The 13,832-nt window shown below is 40.2% G+C and overlaps 1 protein-coding gene across 1 annotated transcript in view; it reads right to left on the bottom strand.

Moving 5' to 3' along the window:
• The window catches only part of MYO1A (myosin IA), a 116,783-nt gene that overhangs the window by 64,921 nt on the left and 38,030 nt on the right, over window positions 1–13,832 (bottom strand). The window contains exons 4-9 of the mRNA XM_044285315.1: window positions 9,949–10,043; window positions 7,496–7,600; window positions 6,954–7,000; window positions 5,901–5,964; window positions 4,205–4,303; window positions 2,718–2,821 (exon numbers count right to left, since the gene is read on the bottom strand). Coding sequence (XP_044141250.1) covers window positions 2,718–2,821; window positions 4,205–4,303; window positions 5,901–5,964; window positions 6,954–7,000; window positions 7,496–7,600; window positions 9,949–10,043 — 514 coding nt within the window. The remainder of the gene's footprint in view (window positions 1–2,717; window positions 2,822–4,204; window positions 4,304–5,900; window positions 5,965–6,953; window positions 7,001–7,495; window positions 7,601–9,948; window positions 10,044–13,832) is intronic.

Below are 13,832 nucleotides of genomic sequence, written 5' to 3'. Positions count from 1 at the left end.
TTTTTGCGGATCCGTCATGGATCTGCAAAGACACTTCCGTTACAATAATACAACCGCATGCATCCGTCATGAACGGATCCGGTTGTATTATGTCTTATATAGCCATGACGGATCCGTCATGAACATCATTGAAAGTCAATGGGGGACGGATCCGTTTTCTATTGTGTCAGAGATTAAGGTGCTTCTCTCCCTAAGGAGAGTTAGTTGCAAAATAGGAAATGCACAGTGTTTGGACCTGAAATAAATACATATGATGACATGAGGTTAACCAATAACATAAGGTTAACCTTGACGTTTGGCGGACGGGCCTAAATAACTTTGTACAAAATGTATTTGCCAAGAATCTCAAATTTACAAAACAAGCGTAGCATTAGCACCAGAATATTTTCTATTACTAAGGCATTATTGTACTTTATTTGGTTTGCAGAGTGCTGTTGCATTGTCTTTTTTTTCTATCCTTAGGATAAGTCATTGATATCAGATCAGATGGGGTCAGACCCCCAGCACCCCTGCTGATCAGCTGTGTGCATTATTTGTGGTGTGCCACAACGAGCACAGTTTTGTAGGCTTTGTAGTGGCCGGGAATAGTACTGCAAGCTTGTTAAGAGCTCATTTGCATCCCTTCTCTTCCAGAATTCCAGAGGAGCATGTATGGCCTATAAGTCTCCTCACACTGATTAAGGTGCTCTCTCCCTAAGGAGTCTTAGTTCCTCCCTTGCCCGGAGACAGGCCTCTCAACCAGTTAAGCCAGTACTCTGCTCTGCACTGATGAGGGGCAATCAACCCGAAACAGCTGTCTGCAGATGAGGTGCTGGCTTATTTATTATCCAACACAAAACTTTGTGGTACTTTTTTATAGGTATGCTACTGGAAGTCGGGTTCCCACCCTGTGAAATCAAAAAGAATGCAAACTCCAGTTTATGCGATTTGATGAGTTGCTATTAATAGGAAATGGGGTAAATTATTTATGCGTGCCGTTTCAGTCACAATCCGGCCTTCATTAGACTGGTACCACTTAGGGAACTGTATGGATCGCAGGCGCAGGTTTGGTAGAAGCAGATTCCGTGCTTCTGATAGTGATAATGGCATCCATTAAATCTAGGGAATGCAGGTACCAACATGCATGCCAAGCCCACTCTATACCTCTCCTGGTGCCAGACAGCTTCCAATGCAGGGAGAGCAGGTTACAGCTTTATACTTACGCTAATTAAAATCAGCCTATGGGGCAGACAGGCTGGTCAGGAGTGCAAGACCAACAGGCGTTAGCCACACCTCCAGCCCAGTACAATTGCAATAAAAAGGGGGTAAGTCAGCACATCCAAATGCACAGATGCACGTTGCCATGGCTAGAAACATGAAGAAGAAAAAAACACAATGCAACAACACTCTGCAAACACAAATAAAGTACAATAATTACATAGTTATAGAAAACATTCTGGTGATAATGCTTCACTTATTTTTAAAATTTGAGATTCTTGGCAAATACATTTTGTGCAAAATTATTTAGGCCTGTCTGCCGGCGTCAAGGCGATCTCTATAAGATGGGAAGCTAACACTAAATACTACCTGTTATGTGCCATACTAGCCACCATAAAATACCGGGAATGCAGGTTCCACATCTTATAGAGATCGCCTTGACGCTGGCAGATGGGCCGAAATAATTTTGTGCAAAATGTATTTGCCAAGAATATTTACAAAGTAAGCGTAGCATTAGCACCAGATTATTTTCTATAACTATGGAATTTTTGCACTTTATTTGTGCTTGCCGAGAGCGGTTGCACATAGTTTTTATCTTAATGTTTCTAGCCATGGCAGCGTGCACCTGCACATTGGGATGTGCTGACTGACCCCCTTTTTTTGCTGTTATATTAAGGATAGGTTATCCATATTTAAATATCGTATTCCCCATGCAGTCACGATTCTGGACCATTTTTTCCATATAATTCTATGCTCTGGCATTCCTCTGTTATTGCTCCTAGAAGTTTATTAATGAATCTGCCACTGGTTGTTATCTGGACAGTGTCAGACTGGTAGCACTTATTGGACAACATCAGATTGCGCAAGGACAACACACAGTTGCAGGTGCATGAATAAACTTCTAGAAGTAATAACAGGGGAAAGGCACAACAGTGAGTTATGCAAAAAGTTATACGAAAAGTTAGACTACTACTTACTTTGCTAGGGGAAGTAGGGATTGTAGTCAGGGTCAGACTGGGCTTCCTGGGGCCCACCAGAGGAAATTATTCTTGAGCCCCAAACCCTACATCATCAATATAGTTTAATAGGTTTTGAAATAAAGAAATAGACCTTAGTGGCTCCAATAGCAGTCGAATGGGTTTTTTCTCCTGGATCTTTGGAGTCCATTATGATATCAGAGCCTGGGCCCATTGAGGGATCCTTTGGTACTCTGGTGGGCCTGCATGTAGTAGCTACTGTAGCTTCTGGCTGTACTTATAAGAACCGCTTACATTTAATATAGTATGGAACACAATGATGTATGTACGGAGATAATGTGGTTACAATGGCCAAAAAAAGATTGCTAACTCTATGATTTCTTCATTGCAGATTCATAAACAAAGAATGAATTAATTAATTAATGAACAAGCGAGCGAGAAAGGAATGACAAGCACAGAAAAGACTCATAGGTCTTAACTTTTTCTTATTGATGCAAGTTTAGATGAGGTCACCAAATGTAAAATAAGTCATAGCACAAGTACCTTAACAGTTTTAAAGTTCCCAGCATCATTCATGCCATTTAAACTGCTTGTGTCCTTGTTCAGGTAGACATACTTGCTACAGTCTGGAGCCAACTTCAGTTGTCCTGAGCAATTACAAAGTGATTTGATTTTAAGTACAACGAACGTATTCTATATATATCTCTAAGATTGGTCTAAATGAAAGAATCAACATTGTATGCGCACTTTTCTTGATACGTTTCTGTGTACTGTACAGTATCAGGAAAAAGACAAGACGGATGGGTAGTGGAATAAATATTTATGGCAATACACCTTAGTCTAAAGTTGATCAAAATGGACGATTTTAACCAAAATGAACTTTTGTCGGTTGAAATTTAACAACGAACGATCATTTTAGCTGACTGATGATAGACCATTATTGTTTGAAAAGAAGTTGGCCATGTTTAATATTTTCGTCTGATAGTCAGATAAAAGATCTGTCCTTCAAAGAAAGATCATTCGTGAACAAAAGATCTTTATTTGAAAGAACATTCCCAGAAAGATCTTTCTTCCATTGTCCGGTTTCATTGAACATGTATGGGCAGTTTGATCACGGCCAATATAAACTAAAATGTGTATGGCTGTATCTGTGAAAACATGTTCAACTGCTGTTCAACCATCAACCAACTTCTATCTAATGTGTATGGCCAGTTCAGGATAAGATGTAGTAGTATATGGAGTCCCCCCATGTCTTGTGGGGTATGATCCAAGGGTGGAAGTCAAGATTTAATATTAGGGATGGACAGCATTTCATCAAATGGTTGTATCATTAGCCAGTCACACTTAACAACCACCTTGGACCACAAAAGGAAGGCATAGTTAATGGAACCTAACATGGAAAATGACTTCCTAGTAAAGGAAATACCAATCAATGTGCAAACCTATTGTCGAGGTTGAATTTAATTCCTTCCACAATTCAGATGTATTATCATGCCACCAATCTCTAAATCCGGACATGTAGACTAACGTTGGCCGAACCTACCGATCTGGTGGGAGAGGATGACTATCTAATGTGTATTAGATGTTCAGACGTATTTTGTTCAGCAGATGTCAGGGGAACAAATTATCTCCCTTGAAAGCCTACATTCTTAAGGGAGCTAAGCTGCAACAAGAGGTGTCTTGCAGTGGTTTATTTCTCTATCCCCATTGAGTACATGGGGGAGGAAAATTTGTTTGACCGGCAGCTATTGTATGGCCACCTCAAGGTGCTGCACAAGATACCCTGTTCTCTCTTATCCCTCATCAGATGCCCACTCCCCTTGTTACAGTCCCTTGCTTATGATCCACTAGAACCTCATTGTTATTTTTATGGTAAATCTTATCATGTTTTCAGCAAATCTGCACTCATATTGTGTGAATAAAGTAATTGATGTCAGCTATGGGCTTTATCTTGAGCATATAAGTACTATTTATGCTAGGAATAAATAAAATGTTTAAAAAAGACATAAATTGATGGTCTACATCCTCACCTAGCAGCTCAGCACCTCCTCCAGTCAGCAATTGGTAGAAGATATGGAAGCTTCTTTCTCCTTTGACATGATTGACCACTCGAGACTTCTCCAGGAGGTCTGCACAATGCAGAAAAGAAAGGTGAACAATGGTTTGATATTCTGCCCAGTATCTAGTCTGCCTATATACTGGAATAATAAATGTTTTCTAGGAAAGATGACTTATTTTAAACACTGTGGTTACTAATCAATTATGTCACTTAAGAAACATGACAAAGAGAATGTATTCTGATTCTGGTTGTCTTTATATTACTATACTATTATTATATTACACTAGTTCTACTATATTTGTAGAAAAAGACAACCATAAATGATCCCCTTCATGTCAGTTCTCCAGTTTACACCAGTTTAAGGACTTAATAATCTGAGGTGCACAGCAAACAGTAAGATTTTCGCTGTAAATCTTTTGACTACAATGGACATGGACCACCATTTAATTCTATTTTAGGGACTATTTAGTAATCATATTAAATAAGGCAAAAAATTTCAGTAGGAATATTCTAGTCCTGGTTTGAGACAGGATGCAGCTGTGACCTAAGGGATCCATCCTCCCTCCCTGTAGGTGTCCTTTAATGCATTATATGTTTCATCCATTGCCTTAACTGTGATGCATAAGATATATGTAAGAAAATAACCGTCTTCCCATTGAGCAGGAAGTTTAAGATTTCCTGCTGTGACCAATCCTAGAATGATAATATATGAGACGGGAACAGGAAAGCAACACTTTAGTAGAAGAAGCCATAACAGAGCATACATATGACTATACGCATGACACTAGAGCCAGTCTTAAGGACGCACTTTAAAAGAATGATATGACATTGGGCTTTTTTTTATCTTTATTTTTTTTTTTATAAAGCTGAACTGCTTTTATAACCAGGGTTGAAAACTAAATAAAAACACATGGGACACTAGTGTTGACACATAAACTAACTCGTAAAATACCAGGATACAAACTCGGCCACCCAGCCCCTGCCCTATATTACTGATACCACAAAAAGCTTATTAAAAGACGTTCCCGCGCTAGCACAGAAATAAAACTGCACTACACTAAGACTACAGTCACACAATGTATGTGTTTTGTGGTCTGCAAAACACTGATCCGCAAAAAATACGGATAATGTCCTTTTGGCATCCGTATTGCATTTGTTTTTTTGAGGATCCATTGTAACAATGACTATCCTTCTCCACAAAACAGACAAGAATAGGACAAACTCTATATATTTTGCGGGGCTATGGAACGGACATACTGATGCGGACCCATTCAAATGAATGGGTCTTCATCCAATCCGCCAAAAAAAACGGAACGGACACGGAATCAAAATACATGTGTGTGCATGTATCCTTAAGATGAGTATCTTTATTGCTCTTTATCATCTAAACCTGGTGCCAAACCTCCTCCAACGCCAGATGAAGGAATCCGTGTATTTTGAAATGTGTTGGTGGCAGTTTGGTCAGGTACTGATGGAGCAGGTTTCTATAATACAGCGCGATATAGCTATATTCATCTTTAGTGCAGTAATTGGAGAATAGGCGGCTTTATTTGTGTGCTAGCGCAGGTACGTCTTTTAATAAGCTTTTTCTATTATCAGAGTTAAAACTAAGCACAATCTGACAGATAGATATGAGACATAATAAGATATTTAGTTGATATACTTACAATTACTAATCACGCCTCCCACAGGATCACCTTTAAAGTCAAACTCAATATCCATGTATTTCCCCTGTAAAGATGAATAAAATTTAGTCATGTCGAGTTTTATATATTGCCAGATAGTTTTCAGCCTCTTCAGCCTCTATCTACAATTCTACTGCTGCAACTTCAGTTTTACCTCGCTTCCTTTTGGAGGAGTCTCCAGTTTGGCTGCTATAGGCAGTGGCAGACTGGGGTTCCTTGGACCCACCAGAGGAAATTTTTTCTTGGGGCCCAATTAATATATCAATTATGAAGTCTAATAAGTTCTCAGTCAAAGAAGTGGGAAGTGATTGGCTCAAAAGTCAGTTCCAAATGTTTTTTTTCTCCTGGACCTTTAGGACCCACTATGGTTTGGTATGAACCTGGGCCCTCCAGAGGATATTGGCCCTCCAGTCTGGCCCTGGCTAAAGGAAAGTTTACTTCTGTATGAACAGGCTATCCCATATGTGGTATTTTTTCAATGATAAAAGGGCATATTTCTAAAAATATTTTGAACCCAGTGCAGCGGTGTACCCATTATAGAGGCAGACCACAGGACTGCAATGGGGCCTGGTGCTGCACTGTGCCTCCTGTTCCTAACATAGATTTACTGCATTTTCCATCAGCTGCCACTAGGGGAGCTCAGTGTAGAGAGATTATTTACAGCCTCCATTGAACTCAATGGTAACGGTATAAATTACCATGCAGTGATCTAAGCCTAGTGATGGCTGCAGGTAGGCAGTTTTTATACCAGTACTGTGTGAAGGGAAGCAGGAGATTTATCAGTGTATTTGTGCCAGTTGTCTTGTGTAAATACATTGAGAAATATGGTGGTCAGAATGAGCGCCATATTTATAAAGCTCTTGTTCTACTCATTCTGACATGGGCAAAGTGGAGGGCACCTTTTTTGATAGCTTTTTTTTTTTTTTATAAAAACTTCTTCAACTTGAAAACAGAAATTCATCAGAAATCTGAGGAGTCGCAGTTTGGATTCTGCGTTGCCTGGGAGCATACTTTTATTGTGGGGGAAGAACTTACAAATCTGGAGGAGTTATCATTTCGAATGGTTTTGGCATTTCCAAAAGCTATAGAGAAATATAATAAAAAAAAGGCAAAAAGTTAAATTATTTTTTAGCTTTTTTATGACAACAAACAGTAACTCCAATAAAGTATATAATAAATGTGTCCTCTTTCTGGGATATTATAGGATATAGCCAGTGCTTCTCAATGATTCTAAACCGAGTACATATTTCTAAGATATCTTATGCCCAATATCTACAAAGCTATGATCATACAATGTGCTGAGTGCCCCCCTGGCACATACCGTGCATCATTTCCAAATATGTTGTATGGAAACAATGTTTTTGGATTGGTATTTAATAATATCAACGAGATGCGCTCTGGTGCTAATGCAGATACAGATATATAGACTTGAGGTAATATTTTCCTTTCCATTCCATCCATTTGTTACTTCATCCTATCATTAGTCATCCATAAAATGGCCACAACACTACATTTAGTCTAGGCCGATGGCTAATAAACATTAGTGGACATTCTCAGTATTACTTTTCCCTACTCACCCTCCAGAACAGGATTAGATTGTAAGAGCTGCTCCTTTACTTGATTGACTTCTGCTCCCTTCCCGCACACAGCAGCCACATATGACATCACCAATTTACTGGCCTCTGAGAATAGAAAGAACATTCACTTATTTATCTCTATAGTAGAAGGCAGGTCTAAAGAGGGACACAAAGTTGTGTGCAGATGTAGCAGTGCTGAGGCTGCAGTGCTGGCATTTGGCATGTGGTCATATCAAGAGGAGTCATTTGTGGTTTTACAGAGGACTGAAAATAAAAATAGTTTTGTTCAGAGACCACAAACTAGAAATGTGTTTACTCTGGAGAAAATACTTATAAGTGTACGGTAGGTGGAGAGGTGCAATCAGTGAGATGAAGGGTGCAACTGACTCTTGCATTGAAGATTACTATTGTCAAGAATCGACTACTTCTTCAGCTGTGTATTTACTACAATACCCCCACTGCAGGCTTCATCTCTAATTTACATCCCTTCTGCAGCATCCATATCTAAATTTCAGTGTATTTTGAGCTGGTGGTCAGAGACTAGATGGTATGACTGTCATACACTGTACACAGAAAAGATGAGATTTTGCTATGAATCCAGAACCAGGTTGAGATAGAAAATGTATTAGAGCCGTCAGCAGCATCATAGATGAAATTGTACAGCAGTATAGCTGTGAATCCAGAACTGGGGGAGATAGAAAACTTACTCAAGCCTTTGGCATCATGAAGGATTTTGCACAGCAGTACTGAGCAGTGTTGATGTGAATCCAACACTTGCGTGAGATAGAAAGCTTACTAGAGCCTATATCAGCATTATGGGGGCCATTATACAAAAGTAATGAGCAGTGTAGCTTTAAATACAGCACTGTAGTGAGATAGACTTCAGCACCATCATGGAAGGCATTACAGTATTACTGAGCAGTGTAGTTATGAATAAAGTGCTGGGACAATATAGAAAATTTGCTAGAGCCTTAGCATCTCTGTGTGTCTATGCCTCTGTCTCCATCCAGCAGCTCATTCCTCCTCCCCCTCCCCATAGACTTTTATGGGTAGTGTCTATCCTGATCCATCTTATTTTTATTTTTCCCCTGATACCAATATTTATTTAGCAGCCCTCTTACATTTCTAATATATGTTTGTACTATTGACTTGCACATTTAATAAACTATATACACTTTATAGACACTGAAATTGCAGCACCAAGAAGGACAAGTGGTAAGGTTATATAAATCAAGGAAATATGGGGTGTCGCTAAAATGTGCAGTTGATCAAATTTTCAAGCTCTTAGCTCCAATCTGTGGCATGTTTTTTTGACGTACTCACCCTATGAGTGCCTTTCTCTCACCGTGGCCATCATTTGCTATCTGTGGCATAAGGGAGGGGCATGAAAGCCAGATTGAGAACAAAGTGTTTTAGTCCCATAAAAGTTTTAAATAGGATCAAGTTGTGTAGGATTATTGTGTCATGCCTCCTGTTAGTTGACGTGCCAGTTATTGCTACTTGTCGCAAACTGAGAGGGACAGAATCCTTGAACTTATGGACCTTGGTTTATCATTATGAGCTTATGAGCCAACGATGAACTGGAAAGACAGCAAGAACCTCTGTACGGACGGATTGTCTGATTAGAAAAATGACAAGTAGTCACCCGTTCTGTACTGTAAGTGAAATTGAACATCACATCCCAAGCCTATAGTGGAAAACATTATCTACATAAACCATCAGAAGGTGTTTGCACAACATTGGGCTACAAGCCAGATGTCCAGTTATCGGTGTTCCATTGATCACACACCATCAGTCTCAAAGTCTATCATGGGGCACAGCAAGATGGCAATGGAGGCTGAAATGGAGGGCTATCCTCTTAAGTGCGGAGTCCCACTTTTGTCTTTAAAACATTAAAGCTTAAGGTCTGCAAACCACATGGACAATGCCATGAAGAGGTCTTCACAAGGGAACATCACACCAGTCCTACTTCCAGGAATATGGTGTGGGATTTGTGAGATGGCATCTTTACTTCAGATACACTAACAGCTCTGTGTTACATTGATTTGGTTGTGGAACCAGAAGTACAGACATTTATCCAAAGTATGCCAGGAGACATTTATCAACAGGACAAAGCCAGGCTGCATGTTGCTCATCCTACTATGAACAGCCTGTGTAGTCATACATGCTACCCTGGCCAGCAGCCTCTCTGGACTGTCTTCCTTTTAGCACATCTGGGCCGTCATTGGTCAGTAATTGCAAAGGATCGGATTTTGATGATTTCCATGCCCAGGGGCATTCAGCGTGGCAGAACATTCCTCAGACAACGACTAATAACCTCACTGATAGCACGTCAAGGCGTGTAAGTGCATGCATTTCTGGACATGGCGCTCATACTGGATACTGAATAAATAGCGATGAAAATTTTGTTTCCATATAATCATAAATAAAGGTAACCATTGGGGTAAATTTACCAGTTTTTCCAGCACCGCTCTCCCCAGTTATTAGAATACATTGGTCCCTGTCACGATCCCGCAAAGACTGGTATGCATCATCAGCCACTGCATAGCTAAAAAGCAAAGGGTAAAAGAACATTATTAGATTAAATTATAACCAGCCTAATAAAGCAGTACAGGATTCCTAGTAGTCACTCTCTTCTGCCAGTTATGAAACTACTCATCTGAGCTTTTGCTGCATCAGAAACGTCTTGGGGCGTTATAAATTGTTTTCCATTATAACTTGGTTATAACGGAAAATAACGGAATTTTTAAGACGGAATTCAAAACAGAAACCTTTAAAGGCATTATGTTTAGATCCGTCATAATAGAGATCTATTGGCGAGCAGAACGGATCCGTGTGGTTTCCGTTACCCAGGACAGAAAGAAAGTCCTGTCGACAAGACTATTTTTTCCAAACTACCAGGGGAAGGGTCTTGTACACTCCTAAACAGATTCCTGCATGAGACCTCCCTCCTCAGGAGTAACACCTATCCCTGACGAAAGAATCTGCATACTCCGAAACGCGTTGGAAGGTAATGTGGACTCAAGTGGTATCCATAGGATAGTGTGACGTTACACCGAAGGTCCGTTCTCAAGGTATCACCTGCCAGTCTCCCCCCCCCCCTACCCCCGTGCACACGAGCCACCGGCAGGGACTGCGCGCTAGAGAGTGTGGAAGCAGAAGTAAGATGCCGCAAGTGAAACAGCGTGACTAGAGGGATCTAAAGGCATCAACATTACACCACCACCGGCAGGTACACAATCTATCTATGTATTGTACTAATGGCATGTTGGACTAGCGCGGGTATCTACATTTGACTTTTCGTACTTATTTTCCATCATGTATAACGGAAACAAACTGAACCGTTATTTGGCCTCATAGACATGTATTAGGACGGAGCAAATCGAAGTGCCTGTTAATGTCTTCCGTTTTGCATTCCGTCCTAGAATTCAAATTTTAGCTCCAAGTATAAAAGGTTGCTGATGAATGCAAATGGAAAAAAAATCCTGGTTTAAAATATTTTCTTGGAAGTCAAGTTAATTCCCAGTTTGGATGTGACTTCCTTTCTATTCACTGGGGTAGGAGGGCTAGACTAGGCTGTCCAGACATCACAATGCAATTATGTGCAGAGTATTATAGATTGGCACTGCTGTTAGGAGCACTTACTCTCTGTGGGATGGCAGGTAATGGAAACTGTAATGGACTCAGCCAGCGGCTAATGTATGGAGAGTTAACTAGTCCGCCTTACATGACCTGTCATATGGCCGATTTGTTCTAAATCTAATAACACTGAAATCATAAGACCATTATGTATACTAGTGATTTCCGTGTTTCTGACTCACTTTTAGCCCTTATTAAACAAGACGTGAAGTTCTTTCTCTAGCTGTTATCAGATATGGTTCAAAATACAGTATTAATCTCTTAGAGTTATATACCGTTTTGGCCTGAAAATCATGTTTACTGAATGTTTTGCAACTTTTTTTTTATTATTTATGAAATTTTTACATTTGTTTGTTACCTAACTATAATATCCTGGCATAGCATGTATTGGAGTATAATATTAATATGCACAGGTTCTTTTAGAACATATCTAATGTAAAGCGTGGGGGGGGGGGGCATATTCAAGCCTCTCACGTGGTGATCACAGTCCCTACGTTCACTGTACATAAACCAAGGGAGACCTTGACGTGGCTGAGGGGTTAAATTGCCAACATCGGTGGTCAGTCATAGCCCCGTCCTGCTATTATAGCGCTGACTCAGTTACTTTTCCTGCATGATCACTGTATAGTATGTGTAGGAAGGTTGCAGGAACTACTCAGTTCATCAGAAATCTAATGTAGATGAAAGATAACAATAAATGACATAAAATATAGCTCAAGTCAGAGATCTGAAACATCAGGGGGTTGTGAAGGTACCATGTGAATTTTAACAAGTCTTAACTGTTGCATTGGTCAAGTTATGGGTTTACCTGCAGTGAGGGCAAATAGCCTCTCATAGGAAGATGTCATTTTTCTAGCTGAACAGTAGTTGAAAGGAGTCTATCAGCAGTTTTGACCCTCACAACCGATTGCAGTGCTAGCTAGGTGACATGTAAAGCAGTTAAAGCATACATAGGTAGATGGTCGTACTAGTTGTATGCCCGAGAGGTTTTAATCCACCCAGTGCCACAATGTCATTGACTGGCCGCTTTCTTAGGCCTCATGCACATGACTGTATTTTTAATACATGTGCTATCTGGATATCTTGCAGATAGCACATTGACACGCATCCATTATTATTATTTTTTCCGGATCCGTGTGGATATCAAATTTCCTATTCTGGTCCATATTGTGAGAATAGTCCTTTCTATTGATGGGAGTGAGAACATACAGACTGTACACGGAAGGTTTCTGTATTTTGTGGATCTTGTTTGTGGACCAAAATATGGACACAGTTGTGTGCAGGAAGCCTAATGAGATATGCGGGGCTGGATGCTAGAGGCATGACCCAAAAGGGAGGGGAGTGGTCAGTGCAGGGAGTCCAGGACACTTCACTGTAAGGGAACACTTGTCGGACACAGCAAGGTGGCACAAGGTGAATTAAAACCTCTTATTCCTCAGTCATGCAGCTAGTATGGTCATCGAGGTAGGCCTTCAGCTGTCAGACTACCTTTAAGACAAGTACTATGAGAAATGTAATAGAGGCAACACACGAGCGTTATTTCCTGCCTCTTCTGTAAAACACGTTCCATTGTGATCTTTGGTGACTCTTTTTTCATTAGTCATTGCTATACGCGGTGTACATGGATATAAATAGCTACTTACTGATCCCATGGGGCTGGTTAAGAGACAGTAATTATATTTCCTATTCTGACTGGTGTCATTATATTACACATACTACTACAATGAGTACATGTCTATCACCTATTATCTATCTAATATCTATATATCTATATCTATCTAATATCTATATATCTATATCTATCTAATATCTATATATCTATATCTATCTAATATCTATATATCTATATCTATCTAATATCTATATATCTATATCTATCTAATATCTATATATCTATCTAAAATCAAAAATTCCACAGCACTCCCAAAGATGTAAATCAAAAGTATTGTCTTTAATCACCAAAGCGACGTTTCACTCCTCTTACTGGGACTTTTCTCAAGCAGTGAGAGGACTGAAACGTCGCTTTGGTGATTAAAGACATTACTTTTGATTTACATCTTTGGGAGTGCTGTGGAATTTTTGATTTTATTTAATTGGAAGTTGGATCGCCTTCACAGCTGCCGACACACTGCAATTTCCTTACTGCTGTGCTGTCCACCTCATACAGGTTATCTATCTATCTATCTATCTAATATCTACCTCCTATCTATCTAATATCTTCTATCTATCTATCTATCTATCTATCTATCTAATATTTATCTCCTATCTATCCATCTATCTAATATCTACCTCCTATCTATCTAATATCTCCTATCTATCTATCTATCTATCTATCTAATATTTATCTCCTATCTATCTATCTATCTATCTCCTATCTATCCATCTATCTAATATCTACCTCCTATCTATCTAATATCTCCTATCTATCTATCTAATATTTATCTCCTATCTATCTATCTATCTCCTATCTATCCGCGAGCGAGGAGCGACGCGAGAGAGCGAAGAGCGCGAGCGAGAGCGAGCGAGCGAGCGACGAGCGAGCGAGCGAAGAGGAGGCGAGCGGGCGAGCGAGCGAGCGAGCGCGGGAGCGAGCGCCGAGCGAGCGAAGAGCGAGCGAGCGAGCGAGGAGAGCGAGCGAAGAGCGAGAGGGAGCGAGCGAGGAGCGAGCGGGAGCGAGCGCCGAGCGAGCGAAGAGCGA

The sequence above is a fragment of the Bufo gargarizans genome, chromosome 3 (assembly GCF_014858855.1).
Source record: "Bufo gargarizans isolate SCDJY-AF-19 chromosome 3, ASM1485885v1, whole genome shotgun sequence".
Lineage (NCBI taxonomy): Eukaryota > Metazoa > Chordata > Amphibia > Anura > Bufonidae > Bufo > Bufo gargarizans.
The sequence above is the reverse complement of the archived record's forward strand: the minus strand, read 5'-3'. Positions and strand labels throughout refer to the sequence as shown.